The 25,683-nt window shown below is 35.6% G+C and overlaps 1 protein-coding gene across 4 annotated transcripts in view; it reads right to left on the bottom strand.

Moving 5' to 3' along the window:
• Nucleotides 1-3,596: 3,596 nt before the first annotated feature.
• EPHA7 (EPH receptor A7) overlaps nucleotides 3,597-25,683 on the bottom strand; it is a 208,864-nt gene continuing 186,777 nt past the window's right edge. For all 4 annotated transcript variants that reach the window (XM_061427797.1, XM_061427795.1, XM_061427796.1 and 1 more), the window contains exons 11-17: nucleotides 25,349-25,534; nucleotides 24,698-24,759; nucleotides 22,714-22,923; nucleotides 21,851-22,000; nucleotides 8,716-8,909; nucleotides 7,329-7,484; nucleotides 3,597-4,494 (exon numbers count right to left, since the gene is read on the bottom strand). In XM_061427797.1, the coding sequence (XP_061283781.1) occupies nucleotides 4,380-4,494; nucleotides 7,329-7,484; nucleotides 8,716-8,909; nucleotides 21,851-22,000; nucleotides 22,714-22,923; nucleotides 24,698-24,759; nucleotides 25,349-25,534 (1,073 nt within the window). In that variant the 3' untranslated portion in view covers nucleotides 3,597-4,379. The remainder of the gene's footprint in view (nucleotides 4,495-7,328; nucleotides 7,485-8,715; nucleotides 8,910-21,850; nucleotides 22,001-22,713; nucleotides 22,924-24,697; nucleotides 24,760-25,348; nucleotides 25,535-25,683) is intronic.

Here is a 25,683-nt window from a genome sequence, read left to right as displayed (position 1 = left end):
TACTCCAAGAAAAAAATTGTTACTGATTATTGAAAGTATTACAATCTGATTTTTATTTAGCAATAGAACTTGTACATTCATCATAATGGCTTTATTCTTTTGGAGGAAAAGAAGAGTGTTGGTAGAATAGTGTATTTTTGTATCCCTTATGGATCCAGGACTTTAAGAGATCATTTGACTGCCGGTCAACGTTTCAGGCTATGTTATCATCACTGTGTGAACTTAGCAAGTGCATCCTTGCTTGTTGGAGAGTTGGGATAGCCAAGACCTCACGATTATCTTTCAATTTCAGCGTCGCCTACCCTGAGCCTCAACATCAGGAGCGTGATAACTAGTGATAGCATGTCACCTGGTATCTGCCTAGTCTCATTTTTTGAAATATGTTTGGATATTTGTTCAATGTTTGTAGACCTTACAACGGTAATGCTGGAGAAAAAGGGATGATTTAGTTTTCTTCATTTCATGTGCAAGCTGGTCTGATCACTGTCAGCGTCATTGATAAATAATCAGACAACCAGATTGATTACTTTTCCCATTTTCTCTGGACTCTGTGTGTTTGTTTCCTGCAGCACCTTAAATGCAGAGACTCTCCAAGTTGCTGCATGATACTAAATGTATAAGATATTTGTCAGGGTCCCATGACCCTGACATTACCTTTCCCATGCAAATATTCTTGTTAGCACCATGCCATTGTAGATTCAATAAGGAACAAAAGAGCTTTAATTAAAATATTTGATAGTATGGCTCTTTGACGACATAGTCTTGTTATTCTGTAATAATTACAGTGGATTTAAGTCTGTGTGCAGAAGGAGGCGATGCAAAGGATATTAATTTCTTTGTATTCTGATTAGCCCCCTGAAATATTTCAATAAAACCTTTACTCTAAACATCTCCTTTCATGATACTGTGTAAAAAAATAAAGAATGCATAAGGGACATAAAGGAATCCACCAATGATTGGAGACAGGATTTTCTTTACATTGTCTAATAGACTCGTTTATTATTGTAAGCTGGTAAAAAGAGACTTATGATTCGTGTTGAAGAAAGAGTTATTTGTGCTTGATACATTGAAGACACTGTTCAAAAGCAGTTTGTCCTTATAAAAGGATGACCCCTGTAGTAATTCTTAGGCAAGGAGGGACAAATTCAACCAACAAAAAGCACATCTCGCCCCGAGTTCCCCATGATTTCTCTACATATAGCAAAAAAATACACATCAGTAATTTATTTGAACATGCACATCAGTGAGTAGCACAGTTCTAGGCTACTCAGGAAACAAAAGGGAGAATATCAGCATTACCTAAATAAAAAAGAGAGGTGAATTACACCATTTTAATTGTCTTTAAAACACGGATAGGAGGAGCAATTAAAATAGCGTCCTAAATAGTACTAGCTAATGTAGATTACATAAGTATACAATATGATTCAACTCAGAGTGCTCTGACAAGCATAAACCACCAGTCCTAGAAAACAAGGCCCAGATCAACTGCTGAGAAAATGTTAGATCCAGATGTAATAAAAGTTACTTTTATTTCAGTCCTGAATGCAAAACACAAGTCACATGTGAAGACAGCATTCTAAAAAAGGTGGCTCTGTTAAAGCAAGGAGGCCGTTTCCTTTTGCATTTTTATAACGTTTGAGTTCTCTTGCCAACATTTGCTTTCTCTACCCTTCCTCCCCTGAGCACTAATTTATCAAAAAAATAAAAAAAGAAGAAGAAGATTTCAAGGTGCAAGTTGTACATTCTTATCATTATACCGTTTCATCTCTTTCTGGAAGACAGTATTACAATCAGTATTACAAGGTTAATTACTTTTCTCTGAATATCTGGTTCACATACATGTATTTCAAAATCAAAATGTTGATTGGGAAAAGAAACCTACCAACGAGAGAGTGATGCATCATACCCTTCCTATTGTGCTGTGTGTCTTTCCCATCCCTTCTCCCTTTCCCTGTAAAGAGCTGTAAAAAATTTAAGGCAGATGAGGTATATTGCTGAAGGAAAAAGTTATTTTTGAAAAAAAAACTCAAAAAAACTTTTATTCTGCCCTTCTACTCAAGAAAGACTACTCAACTATAAATCTAGTGCTAGAAAAAAGCAGGAAAGACACCGTTTGCATGTACCCTACTATGTCTTCTATTTCTAGAATGGCTTTTTGTTAATTTAATAGAAAAAATAAGCACCTTAAGCTATGAACAAGAAAAGAACTTCATTATTAGTGAGTCTAGAATCCAAATGGAATTAAGAACACTCACTCAAACTCTTTCACTCATTCTCACAAAGGCCAATGCTACTGATTAGAATTGTAAAGTGCTGTACTTAGTATAAACACTTGTATACACTGCAGACACTGAAAAATAACCCTCAAGCACATTGTGTTATAGTTCCAAAAATATATTTACAGTCTATTACAAAGATTACAAATGGAAGTGTCTAGGTGACTGTATTATGCTAATTAAAATTATTTTACAGATTATTTTTCCTTAGGGACAAAAAACATTTTAGTGAAATTAAAATGATTTTTTCTAGTCAATCAAAAAATAAATTAAAATATCAAATAACACTGTACAGTGATTTAAAAGGAAAAAAAAGGGGGTGGGGAGGGGCTTGGGAAGCAATCAGTTTGAGTTTTTCTATAGCCATCTTTGGTCCTAAATGTGGGAAAACACATTATGTAGCACTGAAAATACCTGTTCTTTTGTGATGCTCTGCAAGTAAAATAGAAAAATATAGTGCATTTTCAATGTATCCAGAGCCCACTACAGAGAAATGTGTGTACAAAACAAGACAGTATAAATAAAATTTACAAGTTTTACAAAGGAACATTTACAGGTTTTGTTTCTGTTGTTTGTTTGTTTGTGGGTGCCCACATTATCAAACAAGACCAATTATGACCGATCCCTGGGATCTTTCTCTATTAAAATAATTATTATAAACAGCCCAATTCTCTTTGGAAATACAACAGTTCAATTCTGGGGTAGTTCATGATTTTCCTAACTTTTGAAAGCATTACTCACAATAGGTATACATTCCTGAAATAGCTATAAAGACACATTTAATTATTGCTTATGAAATTCTAACACAGTAATCAAATAACATGGTTTAATAAATAAAGCTTTAAAAAAAAGCCAGATCCTTCACCTCTTCCTGACATGGTAAAAAGAGTTCTTTCAACTTCTCACATCAGTGTTCACAAATAAAAATACTTTTTTTTTTTTTAAACTGCAATGGTGATATTCTGTGCAGCAACTTTGTTTTTGAAAGGTGAAAATTGTGAACTGCCCCTTTTATCATGCTTCAGAGTTCTAACATAAATCTTAATTCTTCCCTTTAATGTTTGGACTGCATTAAACAGAATAGGATATAAAATATATGCCAACTATTTCTCCTAAATTTCCTAAATGTTTTGATATTGAAAAAATTGTGATGTGCTCAGATTAAATTTTAGATAACACTGGATAGTTCTTGCTTTCAGAGATTTGCCTTCACCAACATTCTTTAGATGAAGTGCCTTATCTTTTTTTTATATAATCATAAACCTACAATTTGAGTGTTTATTAAATTCTGTCTAGTAAAATCACTCTATAAACAATCTGTTAAAAGTGCCTTATAGTATTTATGGATCATTATTGCTATTTTCATTGAAAAGATAGTGTTGTCAGATCTTTACAAAAAAATTTCTTTTTAAAAAATATCAGAGAGCTTGGCAACTTGCATTTTCTCAACTACCTGCCAATTAGCAAACAATATCAAAACAGCACTGATTAAACAAAATCAAATGACATAAAAGGGATACCAATGTTCTGACAGAGATATATCTTCAATCATGCTATTTCTTTTTAAATTTGAGATTCTTTCAAAGGTACCCAGTGTAGTAATGTGTCATAGATTAACACTACAAAGGTCCAAGCTATAAACAATTTTCTAAAAGAAAGTCCTTATGAAGAATAAACACAAATGATTTTAAAAAGGAATAGTCTGAAATCACATATTTAAGGAAAATATTTCATTGATTTTAACAATAAGATCATGATTTTATTTGACAAATATATTCTTTCTTAAATTCTTTATGTACATTTTAAAAAGTCTATCAGATAAAAAGGAGGTTAGAGAGCTCAAGGTGTTTGGATGTTTTCAGGTAGTACTTTGTTTATTGTCACTGCTGTTTGCCTGGCCACCGGTGGTGGATCCTCAATTCCCTTTTTATATATTCTGGTGGCACTTAGGAGTTCAAGTCTATAGGTGCTTCTTAAATCTTCAGTTCACTGTAGGAAGGACCCAGGACATCAACTGTCTGCTAGCAGCATTCTATGCATATACTGAAGGCCAGTACTGTTCTCTTGTGGTCCATAATCTCCCTCATAAGGGAGAAACGCTTATCACACTTGGATGCCAGTTCCATGTAAATGGAGCATTTGCGCTCTCATAGTCTGAATGCTGCTCATGATTTTCTTCTGATGGCCCACCAGTGTGATCCCTAAACTCATCACATCCCTGAAAAAGACAAATGCATTTTATTGTTAGTTATCGTACAAACATTTTATTTCATACTCAACTGTCATTAACTTTTTAATTAATCTGTTTATCTTAGGGGAACAGGATCTTATCTTAGAGTTCTTGGATATTAGGATTCTATTCCTTCACTGAGTTGGATTGGCAACCTGCATCTACATTCTCCTTTGTAAAAATCTACTGCTCAGGCTCTCAATGTGTCAGTGACAAGTTATTTTTAAACTGATTTGACCTTTTATATAAGAAAGTATCTTCTAACAGTTTTAATTCTGTTTTTTTTTTTTTTTTTTTTTTTACTACAAGTCTGTTGTACTTTTTGGAATAAAAGAGAACAAAATTAAAAAAAAAAAACAACAACAAGCAGTGTCATTCTAATTAAATAGATATTCCCTAAGTTTCTGACTGTGGATGTCTCAGATACAAGGTGATTCAACATCAGTAAAATCAAATTGATGACAGAAAAGTAGAATTTTACAATTCTTGAACTGAAAGAAACTTAGGGACCATAAAGTTCAACCGTTCACTTTCAATATAAGGAAACTCAGGTCCCACAACAAGTTCAAGGTAGAGCTGGGACAAGAACATTTTCCTAAATTCCCTGTCCTTATTTCAAGTCTTTATAGAAGCAAAAGTTTCATTTCTAGTATCCTATATTCCATTTCCCAGAGCCTCTTGGGATGGTATCTTTGTCTGTGTGTGTGTTTCTGTGTGTGTGTATATATATATATATATATATATATATATACATTTTTTCTTGTTGTACATAAGCATATATGTATGCACACTTAATATTGTACACAAATAGGGCCATATTGTGTAAATTGTTCTGTAACTTGTGGTTTTCACATTACAACATATTTTGGCAGCTTTCAAAAGAAAAGAGAGTATCAAAGTCCGAAAGTTATTATTAACTTAAGGTAAAGTTATATATATGTGTGTGCTCAGTCGTGTCACTCAGTTGCAACCCCATGGACTGTAGCCTGCCAGGCTCCTCTGTCCATGGGATTTTCCAAGCAAGAATACTGGAGTGGGTTGTCATTTCCTACTCCAGGGTATCTTCCTGACCCAGGGAACCCACGTCTCCTACATTTCCTGTATTTCAGGCAGATTCTTTACTGCTGAGCCATAAGGTAAGGTTAGGAAATATTATTTGCAATGTAGTATTCTTAAGTCTATGTGAAGTTTAAAATGTTTAATTGTTAAAATAGGATACAGTATGAATGGAAACATTTTTTGGCTCTAGCAGATCAAGAATCATCAAGGATCAAGCAAAGTATTATCTGAGTTTAATTAGCATGTTGTAATTCTGAGCATATTATTGCTTATGTTCTTACTTTAGTTCAATCATTTGACTACATTTTGGGAAAAAATATTCCTTAAAGTGTACAATACCTGTGTTTGATAGTTTGAAAGTGAAAGTGAAATCGCTCAGTCTTGTCCGACTCTTTGCGACCCCATAGACTGTAGCCTACAAGTCTCCTCTGTCCATGGGATTTTCCAGGCAATACCACTGGAGTGGATTGCCATTTCCTTCTCCAGGGATCTTCCCAACCCAGGGCTTGAACCCGGGTCTCCCTCATTGTAGACAGACGCTTTACCGTCTGAGCCACCAGGGTAGTATTTGATAGTTTAAATTTGCCATAAGTCAGCTGTATCTGTGTATGGACTGTGCTACAGACCTCTCCTAGTGGGCCAAATGACTGAGCTTAGGTATCTACAAGTAGTTCAAATATAGCAACAGTAGAGTACTGCAGTATTTCCTAGCTGTGGTCTAATAAGACTTTGAGAAGCACAGTTTTTCAGGAGAGTAGACTGCTTTGGAGAGACAGGTGTAAATACATCAGCTCTACCCACGTGGTGCTTAGCAGAAAACCAACTAAGAGAGCAGGCACATGCCAAAATTCACATATGTGCCATTTCCTAACATGCCAGGAAAGACTACATGATTGCCAGCTTTCTTTTTATGTGAAAAAATGTGAAACACTTCTCACAACAGTACATAAATAGCATCCCGCTAATAGAACCTTCATAACTGTTTCCCATTTTCAAACACCCTGACTGAGAGGAACTGCGTTGCCCACAAGAGCTATGCTGCAGCTAAGGTAGCTGAGGTCCAGAGATACTAAATGTATTTCTACATAATCAGTGATGGGGCTGGAAAGAAAAATTTAGTTCTTTATACTCCCACTTCATAGCAATTTCAGTTTTTTTAAAATCAGGTCATTCTTCAGGTTAAACAAATGAGTCAATCAATCACATAACTTTCAAAGCTTAAGTTAAATTCTTATTATGGTTAATTGAATTAAGCTTTCTTGAACTTCTCAGAAAGTGATCATACTGAATTTCATAATGTACTTAGATAATGAAACTTTGAAATTTTTTTAACGTTTGATACAAACATGATGAAAAAAAATTCTCTTTTGCAATGGAGAAAATTTCCCCAGTGACTAGGAATCTAAATAATAAAAGAGGAAGTCTCACTGGTTGATGTGCAGAATACTGACTGTGGAGAGAAATTAGACACCACTTACTACTGAGACAGTTTAGGGCAAATATTTAAATTCTCTGAGCCTTAGCCTTGTTGTGTGTAAAACTATTGACCATTGACTTAAGAAAATTATTGCCATGAAGGTTGAAAAAGATATCATGTGTTCAGAAGTTTATTAGCAAAATGCCTGGGACATGGTACACACTTAGATAATTTTCTTCCTGCTTTTGGGGTTCATATGTCTTTAATAGATGGAAGATGACCTAATGTATAATGCTTGACTTGACCTGATATATTCACAAGTATAATTTTAGAAGTTGAAGCTTACTCAATAGTCATCCTGGCCACTGATTCAAGGGAGTTGTAGCCGGCTGCTGTGAAGTTATCTTTATATCTTTCCATCTTAATAGCTTGTAGCCATTCTCCAACTGAACAGAAGGTAGTGAAGTCAGGAGTGTTTTGATCCAAAAGAGGGCTTATTGGCCTGGGTGAGAATAAAACAGGAAAGCAAATTTTTCCTTGAACTACTAAAGAAAGCATGTCTTGGCCCCCAGAAAAATAAGGATATATGAAATAAAATTACATATTTTAATTGATGTTATAGTAACAAATAAACAGATATGCTAATAAAAATCTAATGTGTAAAGGTTGGCCAATAACTACAAACTCCAAATGGATAAGCAACAAAGTCCTAGTGTGTAGCACAAGGAACTATATTCAATATCCTGTGATAAATCATAATGGAAAGGAATATGAAAAAGAATGTACATACATGTATAACTGAGTCACTTTGCTATAAGGCAGAAATGAACACAACACTGTGAATGAACTATACTTAAATGAAATAAATTAAAAAAAAAAAAACTACTAACTCCAAAATTTCTATTTTATTTAGATATGATGAGTATCTTCCATGTATTTTTCAAAGTACAGCCAATGATATTTGTAACCAGTAAATATTTGTTAATCTGCTTCTCTGAAACTAACTGGGAGTAAAGAAAACACAGACTTTCTCAGAGGGTGCTTTTGAGAACATAATGCACCCACTGTACTAATGGGACTCTTATAAGCATCTTGTGAGTTCATGCTTCTTCATAAGGGCCTGACTATACTACAGATACAGTGCAACAGGTTTACCTGACAACTGGAGCTGAATAACTACTAATCTACATTATCATGGAGCAAGCCAAGTGTAAAACATAAATGGGGTGGTTAGGCTCTTTTTAATGAGCATACCTCTTAAATCATGTATTGAATTACCTTTATAAACTTTAACTTCATGGAATCATTTTACTATTAAACTTGAAACCAAACAATCCAACAGAGAGTATGGATATAATAATAATAATAATGATAATAAAAAACTAAGGCAACAGCAATAAAAATACATGTAATAGCAATGGTTTGAAAATATAAAATGCCACTAAATCACACACATCCAGTTCAGAAATTTTTCTAAAATGATGACCAGTGATATTGATTCTAAATATTTCAAAAAGCAATAATAATTAATAAGTCTCTTTTAAATTGATTTAACTAAGTTAAGCCATCTGAAAAGAAAAAAAAATTAACTTCTATTAAAATAACAAATTTATTATGAACTTGAATAATTTAACACAAATGTCAACATGCTGTTGGGGTGGAGCTGTGGAAATAAATGATTCATGTGAATGTTTGAATTTCTCCCAGATTTCATTTCCTTAGCTATTTCTTACCTACTACATGTTCCCAGGGGTGTCTTCAGACTATTTGGGTTTCGAATCATTTTGTCTAGAATTCCAACTATCTGTTCAAACTTTGGCCTTTCAGCACGTTCCTTTTGCCAACAATCCAGCATCAGCTGGTGAAGACCAGCTGGGCAGTCCATGGGTGCTGGCAGACGATAACCTTCTTCTATTGCCTTTATAACCTAATAGCCAAAGGATATTAAAATATTACTGACTGAGGTTCAACTAGAATAAAATCAACTGCCCAGGAGGCAGAGTGATTTATCCACATAAGAGTAAAGCACACTGCTATGTGAAAGACTTACTTTTTTTCCCCCAAAACATCCATGAATAGTAAGCATGTTATTAAGGGATACATGAAGTTCAGGGTATGATGACATTTCCTAGTTAATTCAGCAATAGGGAACAGCAATTAAGTTCACCCAGGGTGCAACAGATGGAAAATTTTTTAATGTCATCCCAGAGGTTTTCAAAAGGGAAGATGTTATGGAATGATTTTATTGTATATAGCTGTGCATGTACATATCTTTCTGTACATTTATGAATTCCTCAAGTTGTAAAAAGAAGTTTTGAGTTACCCAGAAGTAGTCCTGCCCTGAAAGTTTCACTTTCTGCAGAGTTCAAATGATATTATTTCAACAAGACATCCAACTATGTGAATGTACTATGACGGAAAATGCTCCAAGCACACTATTGTTTTAAATAACATGAAGCGCATGTGCCTATGGAGTGTATAGTGTTACAAGATACAGTTTTGTTCTAGAACTGATTTGTATTGTTCAGAAAGCTATTGGATCGTTTCTCAACTCTGAGTCCAGTGACCTCAAACAGGCAGATTGAAACCACCCTCGGGGCACGGAGTAGAGAAAGGATTATACCAGGAAATAGGGAAAGGTTACAAATCAGAGTTTGCCCACTCAGAGCGCCTGGCTGTTCAACTTCATCAGCACATTACTGTCTATTTACTGTCTATTACTACCTAATAACAACCTAAGAAGCTTTGAATGGTAGTACAAAATAAGCCTTCATAAACACTGTGCATGGAAATTAGCCCCCAAATTATTTATTTAGACGGGTTTTTTGTTTACGTGGAAAGCAAAAGTAGATTTTATTTTATTTTTTCTTTTGCAGCGCTTTTATTGATCTGTGTAGATATACAATTATCTTAAGTTACAATTATATAACTTTTAGTAATTAACTGGACTACAGGAAAAATCATACAGAAAGTTTGTACCACAAAATCATGTCCCGAAGGGATTAGGCTTCTCAGTAACAGAGAAATATAGAAGCTCAAAAGGGTCAGCAACCTCTCATAACTAGAGAGAGGAGAACACAATCTGCTATATGTGGAAATGAGACTTCATAAAAGTCTCTTTCAAATATCCCCTATTACAAAAGGGAATGCCTATTAAAATGTCATTATTTATTCTATATAAAACAACCTTTCTATCACTTCAAAAACTTTTTTTTTTGGCTTCAAAATTAAAAAAAAAAAAAGGCCAGTCCTTTAGATAGATTTTGTGAAAATTATGTCAATACAATATCCAAAGATTTCCATTATCTACTGTCCTTACTCAAAATCACCTGCATGTACCAGGTGCAATTTTGTAAACTTCACCACTGATGAGCCTATTCCAAAGCAGAATTTTTCAGCAATACAGAAGACACAGTCCTCACAGTTATGCTTTAAAATAGATATATTCAAAATATAAATAATCTCTCCAGACTATTATTTTTCCTAATGACTAAACTCTAAATTTAAAAAAACAAAATGGAGGTTTTCAAACCAATGATGTATGCAGCCCATTCTCATGACACAGTCATTTAAACTTCTCATAAAATCAGAAATTGTTACAAATCTAAGCAGCAGAGGGAAAATAATAGGAAGGCAAAAAGAAAAATAAAAACAAAATAAGGACTTGTAAAAAATCAAAATATTATTCAAGGGGGATTAACAAATCTTTCGATGCTAACATAAGAGTAGTAGAAATGTAGGGAAAAAAATGACTCTGAAAAAAAAAAAAAAGAGGTAACCCTGAGTTTTTGAAGAAAATAGGACTAAAGTAGGCAGACAAAAGCTGTCTTTAAGAAATGTTGATGAACTTATTGTTTTCAGGGAAATATAGCCTTGCTTGCTGACTTTAAAAAATAGCACATTTAAATATAAGAGGTTGTAAGATCGAATACTTGGAAAAGACTGTGATGCTGGGAGGGATTGGGGGCAGGAAGAGAAGGGGACGACAGAGGATGAGATGGCTGGATGGCATCACTGACTCGATGGATGTGAGTCTCAGTGAACTCCGGGAGTTGGTGATGGACAGGGAGGCCTGGCGTGCTGCGATTCATGGGGTCGCAAAGAGTCGGACACTATTAAGCGACTGAACTGAACTGAACTGAAGATGGAATAAGCAAAGTAGCTAGCATCAACAATTTTTCAAGAAAATCCTTAGTATAAGAACCACAGTGTTCACTTTTCTTTAAGGGAAATTTATACATGCAAACTGATAAAGTTTAAAAGTTAAAGAGATAAACTTAACTACAGTAATTTTTGAAAGTTTTCATAAATATAAAATCCTCAGCCCAAATTCTCCCCTGATCACTAGGTGGTAGGTCCATCAGTTTACCAGACATCTTCCCTTGGACTTTCCATAGTAACCTCATACTTTATTTAAAATTGATTTTTTTTTTTACCGTTTCCCCAAAGCTCTTAGTCTTTCAATTAACGACACTTCCAGTCATCCCAGTCCGAAAAGCTGAAGTGAGAACAATCTAGACTTTCTTATATGTATAGCCAATTAGTGACCACTTTCTGATGATATTACTTCCTAAATACAATATATTCAAATGATAGAAGCATTTTTTCATATATGTATATGGATCTCTCTGCAACATTTTGGGGGTTCCTTGGTGGCTCAGTGGTTAAGAGTTTGCCTGCAGGAGACATAGGTTTGATCCCTGGGTTGGGAAGATCCTCTGGAGAAGGAAATGGCAACCCACTCCATTTCTCTTGCCTGGAGAAGAATCCCACGGACAGAGGAGCCTGGTGGCCCACAGTCCATGGAGTCTCAAAGAGCCGGACACTACTTGGCAACTAAACAACAACAATATGGATCTCGTACAGTGCTGTAATTGGAAATGGCTTTATTCTGAAAATTAGGTTAGTGGGTTAGTGTAAATTAATTCTGCTTATGTATTTTTGCTTTAAATATGATTTACCCTAAAGATTATTATTAATTTTGCAAACAGCAACTTTTAAAATGTTAGCTTATATTTGTTTCATTAAATTGGTATTGGAGGGATAGGAAGAAGTATTGTAGAAAATACCACAAATGTATTAGATTAAAATAGAACACACAGAAAAAATATACATATATATATATGTGTGTGTATATACAATGGAGCTGTTTTCCCGTAGTTATGTGGTGGTCTTTACAAAATCACACATTATGGGATTTTTCCGTCAGTGCTTTATTTTGAATAAAAGCTATGGAAAAAACACCTTGGCCTTTAGTCACTTTAATCAATATTGATACTGAATGCTAATGAAAGTCATATGACTGAATTAAAAAATTTTTCCTATTTATGACTTATAACTACAAATGCTGGATATCATTGCAAAAATTCCTGTAAAATATCCTTTTAAAAAGCACACTAGAAAACATACACACATGGGAACTCCACAAAGATCACAAATATTTAACTGCAGGAGGAATTCAATTAAAAAAAAAAAAACTTTTAAATGCAAAGAATTTCATGTCGCTTTGTATAAGACTCCAGGGACATCACTGTTCTAGGATTCAAAACTGCTCTATGTTAAACAAGTTAGATAAAAGTCAAAATAATGTGCTTTGGAAAGCTGGATTAAGTTATTTAAACAGAGGTTCAAGTTGTGAATAAGTAAATAACTAGCAAAACTTTATATACTTAAAATGACCAAATAACAAACAACTGTGGGGGGGGCATTTTTTTTTAACTGGGAAGAGTGGCTTTCCTCATATTTAGGTTGTTTGTATTTGAATATATACAGTATTTTTCTGAATTCTCAGGACTTTATCCCCAGACTCATAAGATTAGGGCAGTGTTTATCATTTTCTACCACCTCCTATTTCCCACTTGTAGATTTTTCTCAGAAGTCCTGAAAAGAACAAAGCAAGTAGAAAAATCTTTCCTTTCTCATTTCCCTCTAAATAATCTTTTAAAAGTACATCTAAACTTTGCCATGATTCTCCTAACATAATACTCTTCAATAGCTCTCCAATTAGAATTCTTTGGCTTTGAGCACAATATAGTCTTAAAATCTTTGTGCCAATGAATCATGTAGAGTACTATTAAATAACTCTACAGGAATGAAAGAGTTAATGAGCTTCTGTAGATATCCTACTGCATTACAGAAATTTGACAATGCCTATTATTATAACAGAGAACATTTATCAATACAAAATGAAACTTCTAGCTCTCAAAAACACAGTGGTTTACACATTTTTAAAGGAGCAGAAGCAAAATAGAACATTTAAAATAAGAGATGTTCTCAACTGGCAATAGTTTTAGGGACCCTAAAGTTCCCATTAACAATCATGCTCCTACCTACAGAGGCACCAGAGATGTGTGCTGGGAACCTTGGCCTCTATACAGCATGTTGTTGCTGTCCAGTCAGTAAGTTGGATCTGACTCTTTTGAGACCCCACGGACTGTAGCCTGCCAAGCTTTTCTGTCTATGGGACTTCCACCACAGGAATACTGGATTGGGTTGCCATTGCCATGTCCTTCTCCAGGGCATTTTCCTGACTCAGAGATCGAACTCACGTCTCCTGCATTGGAAGGCAGATTCTTTAAGGCTGAACCAGTGGGAAGACAGCTTTGTCATAATTCAAGGCAAGCCTGTTGAAGATAAACCCACCTCATGGGATGATGATTCAGACAGGACTGAGGCTTTGAGGCTCTGCAGCTTTTATTTGGTTAGCCTGCTAGAAAAACAACTTATCTTTTAAGGATACAAGAATCATAGTAAATCTTTATTGAATACTTGCTATATGATTGAAAAGAAAGTGAAAGTGAAGTCGCTCAGTCGTGTCTGACTCTTTGCGACCCCTTGGACTGTAGCCCACCAGGCTCCTCTGTCCATGGGATTCTCCAGGCAAGAATACTGGAGTGGGCTGCCATTTCCTTCTCCATATGCTATATGATTAGCACTGTTTTAATTATCTCATTCAATCTTTACAGAAACCTTATTAGGCAAGTATTACTATACTGATTCCAGAGACAAAGAATTAGAGGCGCTGAGAAGTTAAGCACGGAAAACATCATAGAGCTCTTAGTAGAAGGGACAGAATTTGACGTAGGCTGTCTGACCAGAGCTGATGCTGTTAAGAGCTGCTTATATTTCCAACTGGGAAAACAAAAAGTGCACTGTTGCAAACAGTTACATATTCTCAGAAACAGCAAAAAACACACACTAAGATCCCTGATCCTACACTTCTTAAAGCATTACGTAATTATCCATGGAATTCACTGAAACAACTTTTTTGTAAAATTACTAGAACCCCCTTGGATTTCTGTGTCTAGATCTTGTCTTAGTACTCTAATAAGAGTCAAATAACAAAAGAAGCACATTGACAGAAATTTCTAATTCTAGATCATTCCTAGAAGAATATGAAGTGACCAGGGTAAATGACATTGTAAGGGAACACTTACTTATCCATCAGGGGATACTTCTTTACTACAGAAGTAAAGAAATACTTGGAAAACAAACTCATTTGCTTGCCGAGATGTATTTCAGTATTATTACTAAAATTATCCCAAATAGGAAAAGGAGTACGTCAAGGCTGTATATTGTCACCCTGCTCATTTAACTTATATGCAGAGTACATCATGAGAAACGCTGGGCTGGAAGAAGCACAAGCTGGAATCAAGATTGCTGGGAGAAATATCAATAACCTCAGATATGCAGATGACACCACTCTTATGGCAGAAAGTGAAGAGGAACTAAAAAGTCTCCTGATGAAAGTGAAAGAGGAGAGTGAAAAAGTTGGCTTAAAACTCAACATTCAGAAAACGAAGATCATGGCATCTGGTCCCATCACTTCCTGGGAGATAGATGGGGAAACAGTGGAAACAGTGTCAGATTTTATTGTTTTAGGCTCCAGAATCACTGCAGATGGTGACTGCAGCCATGAAATTAAAAGACTCTTACTCCTTGGAAGGAAAGTTATGACCAACCTAGATAGCATATTCAAAAGCAGACACATTACTTAGCCAACAAAGTTCCATCTAGTCAAGGCTATGGTTTTCCAGTGGTCATGTATGGATGTGAGAGTTGGACTGTGAAGAAGGCTGAGTGCCGAAGAATTGATGCTTTTGAACTGCGGTGTTGGAGAAGACTCTTGAGAGTCCCTTGGACTGGAAGGAGATCCAACCAGTCCATTCTAAAGGAGATTAGTCCTGGGTGTTTTTTGGAAGGAATGATGCTAAAGCTGAAACTCCAATACTTTGGCCACCTCATGCAAAGAGTTGACTCATTGGAAAAGACTCTGATGCTGGGAGGGATTGGGGGCAGAAGGAGAAGGGGAAGACAGAGGATGAGATGGCTGGATGGCATCACTGACTCGATGGATGTGAGTTTGAGTGAACTCCGGGAGTTAGTGATGGACAGGGAGGCCTGGCGTGCTGCAATTCATGGGGTCGCAAAGAGTCAGACATGACTGAGCGACTGAACTGAACTGACTAAAATATAACCATTGTAATTAAGGCAAAAAGGAGCATGAAGAGACCCCATGATAATAGGCATATAATAACTCAAAATATGATATAACATGATTGGCTTCTGTTCTCCTGTTGTGCCAATTTTTATCTCATTAACTTCATAGGAACATGACCCATATTTTATGCAATTAAATATCTGGACCTCAATACAGAACTATGACAAAGTTTTACCAAAAAATCTACACTTCTTTTCTATCATAATATAAAACAAATCAAAGTAATAAATCAGTCATAACTTTTAAAAGGAAAAGTTGAGGGCTCACAATTTAGTTGAGAATAAATTCAGTTTTAAGCATATTATGTTTTCAAAGCTTTTAAGTGTCTTTTCATGGACCATTTTAAGGAATTACCTTTATGTCTCCTATCTTTATGAAAGTTTAATCTTTTATTATCCTTATGACTCCTACTAGTAAAACTAATGATGTATTGGCCTACCTTGAAATAAGAAGAAACAACTTTGTGGAATATGATAAATAGAAAAAAAAAGTAATCCATAGAATAAGAATTTTAAAATTTCATAATTTGACTATGAAAATTACATTTGAACTAAGACATAAAAGTGAAGTGAAAGTCGCTCAGTCGTGTCCAACTCTTTGCGACCCCATGGACAATACAGTCCATGAAATTCTCCAGGCCAGAATACTGGAGTGGGTAGCCATTCCCTTCTCCAGGGGAGAAGGATCTCCTCCTGCAGGAGGACCAAGATCTCCTGCATTTCAGGCAAAGTCTTTACCAGCTAAGCTAGCAGGGAAACCCAAGAACTGGAGTGGGTAGCCCATCCCTTCTTCAGCTGATCTTCCTGACACAGGAATCGAACTGGGGTCTCCTGCATTGCAGGTGGATTCTTTACCAGCTGAGCTACCAGGGAAGCCCATGTGAATTGAGATATAAATTCAATTAAAAGCTTCTGTGAATACCAAGTGTAAGTATTTCCAATTTGAGTATTACTTTTTATATTTGACTCCATTTATACACATACGGTTGCTCTTTGAAAAGTCATTAATGAAAAGGGCTAACCACCTACAGATTATAAAGAAGAATGAAAGCTGGAGATATATGGGAAAGCCTACTCTCTTGGCTTTAATTGCAAATGCTTAGATTCTAACTGTTTCTATTGCAGTTAAAACTCATGGACGTTATGCGCACATGAAAAAAATTTGGGTGTCAGTTCAGTTCAGTTGCTCAGTCGTGTCCAACTCTTTGCATCCCCATGAATTGCAGCATGCCATGCCTCCCTGTCCATCACTGACTCCCGGAGTTCACTCAAATGCATGTCCATAAAGTCGGTGATGCCAACCAGCCATCTCATCTTCTGTCGTCCCCTTCTCCTCCTGCCCCCAATCCCTCCCAGCCTCAGAGTCTTTTCCAATGAGTCAGCTCTTCGCATGAGGTGGCCAAAGTATTGGAGTTTCAGCTTTAGCATCAGTCCAATGAACACCCAGTACTGATCTCTTTTAGGATGGACTGGTTGCATCTCCTTGCAGTGCAAGGGACTCTCAAGAGTCTTCTCCAACACCGCAGTTCAAAAGCATCAATTCTTCGGCACTCAGCCTTCTTCACAGTCCAACTCTCACATCCATACATGACCACTGGAAAACCATAGCCTTGACTAGATGGAACTTTGTTGGCAAAGTAATGTGTCTGCTTTTGAAAATGCTATCTAGGTTGGTCATAACTTTCCTTCCAAGGAGTAAGAGTCTTTTAATTTCATGGCTGCAGTCACCATCTGCTGTGATTTTGGAGCCTAAAACAATAAAATCTGACACTGTTTCCACTGTTTCCCCATCTATTTACCATGAAGTGATGGGACCAGATGCCATGATCTTCGTTTTCTGAATGTTGAGCTTTAAGCCAACTTTTTCACTCTCCTCTTTCACTTTCATCAAGAGGCTTTTTAGTTCCTCTTCACTTTCTGCCATAAGGGTGGTGTCATCTGCATATCTGAGGTTATTGATATTTCTCCCAGCAATCTTGATTCCAGCTTGTGCTTCTTCCAGCCCAGCGTTTCTCATGATGTACACTGCATATAAGTTAAATGAGCAGGGTGACGATATACAGCCTTGACGTACTCCTTTTCCTACTTGGAACCATTTGGGTGTAAGTATCTTCATACATAAGCATATCATTTTTTCCTGACATGGTCTTGTTCATTCCTCTGTTAGATTGTGGCCAAAGCCCCCTGGCAACTGTCTACCTCACTGATTTTACAATACTTCCATATCCTGAGACTTTGCATCTTCAGATTCTGCATCCATGGGTAAAAATACTCAAAAAGAAAAAGGAAAATCAGAACATTCCAGAAAGCACAACTTGAATCTGCCACATGCCAGTTACTATTTATACAGCATTTCCATTGTATTTATACCTATTTACATAATATCTATATTGTATTAGGCATTGTAAGTAATCTGAAGATAATTTAAAGTATACAGGAGGGTGTTCACAAGTTTAGTGCAAAAACAATGTCATTTTATATAAGGGACTTGAGTATTCACAGATTTTAGTGTCTGCCAGGGTCCTGGATCCAATATTCTATGGATACTAAGGGACTTCGTGCTCAGTCACTTTATTTATGTCGGACTCTGCGACCCCATGGACTGTAGCCTGCCAGGCTCTTCTGCCCGCACACATGCCCTCCTCCAGGAGATCTTCCCGACCCAGGGATCGAACCCATATCTCTTGCATCTCCTGTATTGGCAGGTGGATTCTTTACCACTAGTGTCACCCAGGAAGCCCCCTACTAATAAGGAGCACCCCCTTTTTTATTTCTTCAGAGTAACCACAGAAACCTCACTTTATTTAGTTTTCAGCCCAGAGTTTGTGGCGTTCCTGACAAACCTGATTATCAAATTAGGTCTTAAGTTATCTTGTTTCACATGTCTTAAGAAAATTCTCTTATAATCTAAGGTATTTGAAAATTTGAGGGTTTTATAAAATCCTTGACAAATTTCTAGCACTAAATTTAAATCATATAAAGTGATTTCTTTCAATCTAATATTTTAAATATTAATATCTCTGAAGAATAGATAAAAGCATAATTTTCAGAAAAATAAAATATAGTCACATAAACAGGATTTCCAGAGACATCAAGGAGCTGGTAGATCATTTAAGTCTCTCCACAGTCTCCTACCTGGAGACTCCAAGTAAAAAAGCTTTCTCTAGAGAATCATTTTTACTATAGTGGAATTCATTATTTAAATTCAAGTTTGTTCCACTATTTGTATATTGAAAATGAAATATATAATTGATCAAATAGCAGTTTAACAGAAGTATAAAATAATGAATATTATCCTTTAGGAAGAATGTTAATATCAATGTCACTATAAAACCTGAACTGTGTAGGTAATCTCTTGCATTTAAATTTAATAATATAATTCAGACCTCTGCAATTGAAAAAAAAGAGAAAGATGGTGTTTAACGTTCTAGGTCACAATTAAACACTGTGCTCTTAAAACTTCATTTGATCAGTAAAAATATTAAAACTTGAAAGGCAAAATATATATTATGATATTTAATTTTTAATAAAAACAAATGGGAATTTTAAATCTAAAATAGAAGATTTTTTTTTTCTTAACCATTTCTATTATTTGTTTTTAGAAGTTAAGTGAACTTTAAATTTAAAGTTATCTTATATTCCTGTCATTCCTTTATGTTTGAATCTAGTACAGAAGGAAGGTGTCAAAAGAAATGAAACTCTACTGAGTGTCTAGGGAATGTAAATATTTCTCTTTCTCTGCCCCAAGGATTTGTTTGCCCACATTTTGACAGTCCATGAAATCTTTGACACTGAGACCTGTCAAATATTAACAACTTTGCCTCTGCCAAACGGACTCATCATTCAGATTTTTATCTTCAAAAAACCAAAACCAAAAATAAAGAAACCCCCATTAAAAAAGTTTTATGTCATTATTCAACTCAAAATAGTAAATGATTTTTTCAAACCTCTCCTTCTTTTCGCTGTGAATTTTGTAATCAATGCTGAAATTTGTTTAAAGAAGTACTGAAAATCACCTTCCAACAAACAGTCTGATTTTAGTTGTCTGAAAATAACTTACTAGTTTTAAGAAACATAGGAACTTGATAGGGAAAATTAAAAAAAAAACAACTAATTTTATATAACAATGATTATGATCTATTTTTGAAAAATAACTCAGTTTTAACCTTAGTCAGCTTCTGTTGGAGAAGGCAATGGCACCCCATTCCAGTACTCTTGCCTGGAAAATCCCATCGACGGAGGAGCCTGGTAGGCTGCAATCCATGGGGTCGCTAAGAGTCGGGCACAACTGAACGACTTCACTTTCGCTTTTCCCTTTCATGCATTGGAGGAGGAAATGGCAACCCACTCCAGTGTTCTTGCCTGGAGAATCCCAGGGACGAGGGAGCCTGGTGGGCTGCCGTCTCTGGGGTCGCACAGAGTCGGACACGACTAAAGCGACTCAGCAGCAGCTTCTGTTGTTACACAGGTTTATAATATCTCAAGAATTCAGTACTTCAAACTGGTTTGCTTGTCACATGCTTTTTCTCAATGGTAATATAGACTTTCTTCAAGCACCACTTATTTTTGTTTTTTTACTCTATTCTTCAAGAGCATGCATGCTTATCATTTCCAAACTCCTTAAAACACTTTTTTTGTCAATTTACCCCAACCTAATCTTCATTTCAGGGGCTTCCCAGGTGGTGCTCAAGGTAAAGAACCTGCCTTTTGCAGGACACTTGAGAGACATGGGTTCAATCTCTGGATTGGGAAGATCCCCTGGAGGAGGGCATGGCAACACACTCTGGTATTCTTGCCTGGAGAATCCCATGGACAGAGTTCATAGGGTCGCAGAGTTGGACATGACTGAAGTGACTTAGCACATGCATACAATCTTCATTTCAGATCACTAATAATATACGTATCTCTGTTATAGGAGAGTGACTCTAGTTAGTTGATCCACATACACTTCACTAAGCCTTTGTTTCTGCACTTTCCAAAGTGTTCCCTTGGTGAATTCTCTCCTCTGCTATGAACCAAGGTCTTCTCCATATTTCTAGTTTAATGTAGGGTACCTTCCTAGATTTTACATTTATTCTACTTTTATCTAAATTTCACTCACATTTTCAATAAAGGCATATGAATCTGACAGTATTTGTAAGTTTCTGCCTTACAAAAATGTTAATTTTATTAAATTCAACTTATAGAAGTAAATATTTAGTTGTACTTATGCTACTGTTGCAGTGTTAATCACTCAGTCATGTCCGACTCTTTGTGACCCCATGGACTGTAGCCTGCCAGGCTCCTGTGTCCCTGGGATTCTCAAGGCAAGAATACTGGAGTGGGTTGCCATTTTCTTCATCAACGGATTTTCCTGACTCAGGGATTGAACCCAGGTCTACCTGCATTGCAGGCAGATTCTTTACCATCTGAGCCACCAGGGAAGCCGTTATGCTATATTGTTTTATAAATAGTCTCTTGGAGTGAGATGTACACACCCGAGAACTATCATCAGTTTCTTTTCTCAAAGGTTAACAATGTACTTGTTGCCTTAGCAACAGGATACACATTTAATAAGTTTTATTTTTAAAAGATATTCCCATTGTGATTATATTCTAAAATATTTCTATGAAACACATATTGGTTGTTAAATTTATGTTGTCTCATGAAATTAAAACTTAACTAAATCAACCAACAACATAATTTAAACAGATTTTTTCAGGAAATTAAAAGCAAAAGAAAGATAAGCTTCAAAGACAAAATAATACACAGCCTTCCTTCTCTCCCCTCCATAAATGAATCTTTTACTCAGGTGACTCTCCCACTAAAGCTGTGCAAGCTCAGCATCATTACTTTTATTAAAGAAATATCCTTTTCCAGCCTCTATTAGGTCCAGAGAATTTAAATGAAAAAGAAAAAGCAATTCTTCAAAATGAAGACAAAAGAAAATTAGTTGAACCACTGCTGCTGCTGCTGCTAAGTCACATCAGTCATGTCCGACTCTGTGTGACCCATAGACAGCAGCCCACCAGGCTCCCCCATCCCTGGGATTTTCCTGGCAAGAACACTGGAGTGGGTTGCCATTTCCTTCTCCAATGCATGAAAGTGAAAAGTGAAAGTGAAGTCGCTCAGTCATGTCCGACTCTTAGCGACCCCATGGACTGCAGACTATCAGGCTCCTCCATCCATGGGATTTTCCAGGCAAGAGTACTGGAGTGGGGTGCCATTGCCAGTAATTATTGTGGTAATTTGTGGTAATAATCGTGAAAACTCAGCAACCATGTTTTTTAGAACTGTAAAAGTTTCTTCTTATGAGCCATTACCTACATGTTCCCATAAAATGAATATTAATGTATTAAATCCTTTTTGTTTAAGTAGTATAACACCTACATCTTGATTTGACATGTCCCAATAAGGTCTCTCTCCATAAGACATAACTTCCCACATGACTATTCCATAGCTCCATACGTCGCTGGCTGATGTGAATTTCCGGTATTGGATGGCTTCAGGTGCTGTCCACCTTACTGGAATTTTTCCACCCTGTATTAAAAGAAATTGACATTTTAGATATATATAATGACATATAAATCATTTATAGTAGAACTATAAGGCTAAGCTAAATGCCTGTGTATTTGGTTGACAACTCAGCAGTATCAGGTCTATTCATCTTGAATTTCTCCAAGTGTATTTAAAGTTACTAACTTGCTTTTTAAATGTCATGGTTAAGTTTTAAATTCTAAGGCAAATCAATTATAAACTTATGTGGTTGTATGGCCAGAGTCTAGTCAAAAAGATAATGACAAATGAGGTAAAATAACTACTAAAATGGAAGGAAATATTGGAATAATAGTATACAAGTCAATCCCCATATATTTTCCTTTTTTCTAATCTTGCAAACTTACAAGAATTAGCATAGTCAATATTTTCTTAAAATCTTGATTAAAATGTGGGATTATAGTTTTCTGCTACAACTATGACCACTACTAACCAAATGCTGTAATGTATATTATATATATAAGCATCCCAATATGAAATAAGCTATTGACATTCTTATCATTACTTCTCCTCTTAGTCTATATAAAGACTGTAAAAGCGATGATGATTCTTCCAAAAGGAAAAAAAAGTCACAACTAACAAAGGTACAGATCAATTTGCCTCTTTTCTCCTGTTTCGTTTTGTATTATTAAGCCCTGCTTTCTCGGTAGGAAAATTGGCAGGAATATGAAGAGGTGCAATAATAGACTTTTTCTTACAGTCGTTGTATAGACAGCTTCAGGATCGTCCTCTATAACCCGGGACAGGCCAAAATCTGACACTTTACAAACAAGATTGCTGTTGACAAGAATATTGCGAGCTGCAAGGTCCCTGTGAACATATCCCATATCAGCCAAATATCTCATTCCAGCAGCAATTCCTCTCAGCATTCCTACTAACTGAATGACTGTAAATTGCCCATCGTGTTTCTACAGGAAGACAAAAATGAAAGTCCAGTTAACCATACTTTGCAAAGAGAAAAAAATTACCATGAAAAATGTCTGCACACAAGTGATTTTCTGTCATATAAGAGGAATTACTACTTAATTTTCTACATAATACAGACATCTGTGAAAAACAACAGGTGCTGATTTAACTTGAAAGTCAAATAATATAAAATAGAGTTCTAGTAATCATTTATTTATATTGATATGTAACTGGTATTAATTAATAGCTTCAAAGCACGCAAATCCAAAAGTATATGCTAATTTTTAAGTCAAAGTTAGGGAAAGTGAAAGTGAAAGTCACTCAGTCCTGTCCAACTCTTTGTGACCCCACAGACTATACAGTCTATGGAATTCTCCAGGCCACGATACCGGAGTGGGTAGCCTTTCCCTTCTCCAGAGGATCTTCCGAACCCAAGGATTGAATCCAGGTCTCCCACATTGCAGGCAGATTCTTTACCAGCTGAGCCACAAGTGAAGCCCAAGAATACTGGAGTGGGTAGCCTATCTCTTCTTCAGCAGAAACCCAGGAATCGAACCAGGGTTTCCTGCATTGCAGACAGATTCTTTACCAACTGGGCTGTCAGGGAAGCCCCAAAATAAAAGCACAGATCATCAGGAAGTTAGGGAATGAAATATTAAAAAAATAGCCCTGACAGCTAAGCATTTTACCCACTTGCTAAAAATTTACATAAATAGTCTAAACATATATAAAAAGGATGAAGACATATATATTAGATTTTTTTATCCAAATGGTAAAAAAAAGGAAGGGTGAAAAAATCTTTGAGTAAAAATGGAGAGAAATTAAGAGGTAGAAAGGGATTGTACCAGCTGATTGTTTTCATCTTCTACTTTTCATTGTGCTGTAGGTAGTAATATTACTTGCAACAAAGATTCCCTGAGGTAGATGTGCTAATAAATGGAATTGAGAACTCTTTGCAACCAACTGGCCACCATATATTTCTAACTTATTTTTAACCCACAGCTTTCTCCAGTTGAATTCCAAATACGATGCAAGCTGACAGCGGTTTGTATAGACGAATTTGCTAAGTGATGCTTTCTTCTAGAAAGTTGACAGCTATGCATATTAACAAGACACAGCATGTCAAAATCCCCTTAATGCTTATTAATCTGGATTGAATGTTCCATTCTAGATCATGTATGATCTCTGCATGTTCTCTTCCTCTTATTATTTTCTCTTCGCCCTTTGAAAAAAGGTTAACACCTCTTCATGTTCTTAGATGAAAAGTCTGAACATAAAAATATGTATGTTTTACATTCAGAACTTATTATTTATTAAAAATAACATACTTTAACATGTCAATAATTCTTTATTTTAAGCTTGATGTTCATATAACACTATTAGTAGAAATGGTTCCATAGAGTAGAGTCCTACCAACATTGAATGGTTATCTCACTTTTTCTCTGTATTACCTCTGTATTTCATTTATAATTGTAAATTTGAAAAAGTAAAATGCTACTCTGCAGCAAGTATTCCAATTACAGGGCTTCCAGTATCCTCAGTATTTGTGGTAATATATCAATGGAAACTATTTTTAAATGACATTATATCGCTTAAATGCTCAAAAAATCTTCCTCAATCCAGTCTTAAGACTTTTTAAAGCTGCTTTTCAAAGACAATTTTGTGACCTGTTCAAGTTTCTACTGTTCACATTTTATACTGCAAAGAAAAGTTCAGAAAATTACATTGGTAACAGGTATAGTATATTTAGAATGGGAGAATAATTTTGTTACCTACCCTGAGAAATGCATCTAGGGCTCCATTTTCCATGAATTCTATTACAATCATGACTGGCTTCCCTAAAATTAAAAAAATAAATATATATATCTATCTATATATAATTAAAAAAAAAAAGTTGTAATGTAAACTTCCGATTTATTCTGTTTCTCACCCCAGATAAAATATCTAGTGCTCTTTTGAAAGACTGACTGGATGAGTGGTGAGTATTTCTAACATTTCTAGTGCTGCTGCTAAACACAGAATCATTAACTGTCTGTTTGGAACATAGTCATGATTGATAAAATTAAACAATAAAAGTCAATGTGTTCTTCTGACTCCCGTTTTGTGAACAAAACTCAGAGAAAATGACACTTTACAGAAAATGGAAAGACTAAACTGTACTACATTTATGACTTTTGAAGATAAATGAAAATATCTGTCACTCCATCTATCTATCAAATTTATTCTTTAATTCTCAACCCTCATTCATTTATCCACTTTTTGTCTGAGATGGTAGCACAAAAGAAAATTATTTTAGTCAGTTACACATCCAAAGAAAAACTCATGAAAAATATGCAGTGTATTTACAATTTGATTTTTTAGTATCTGTGAAATAACACTGATTTCTGACAGTCCATTTGGTAAATGAAATATACTGTCAATATGTACCTCTTGTAACAACCCCTTCCAAATGGACAACATTTGGGTGGTCAAATTGCCCCATGATGCTGGCTTCACATAAAAAGTCTCTCCTTTGCTTTTCCGTGTAACCAACTTTCAGGGTTTTTATGGCTACTGCAACATCTCTTTTCCCTGGGAGTTTCAAACGACCACTGCAGACTTCTCCAAATTCTCCTAAAGTAACAGAACAGGCAGGTGTATTTTAATTACAGAAATATCTCCTCTCTCAGAGTAACTGCATTAAATTCTTTAAAAGCACTTTTAAACTTTTTTAAACTGTTACACAAACTACTATTTTTTTAACTGGCTTAACAAAAACTCTT

Source organism: Bos javanicus, chromosome 9 (genome assembly GCF_032452875.1).
Source record: "Bos javanicus breed banteng chromosome 9, ARS-OSU_banteng_1.0, whole genome shotgun sequence".
Classification (NCBI taxonomy): Eukaryota; Metazoa; Chordata; class Mammalia; order Artiodactyla; family Bovidae; genus Bos; species Bos javanicus.
The sequence above is the reverse complement of the archived record's forward strand: the minus strand, read 5'-3'. Positions and strand labels throughout refer to the sequence as shown.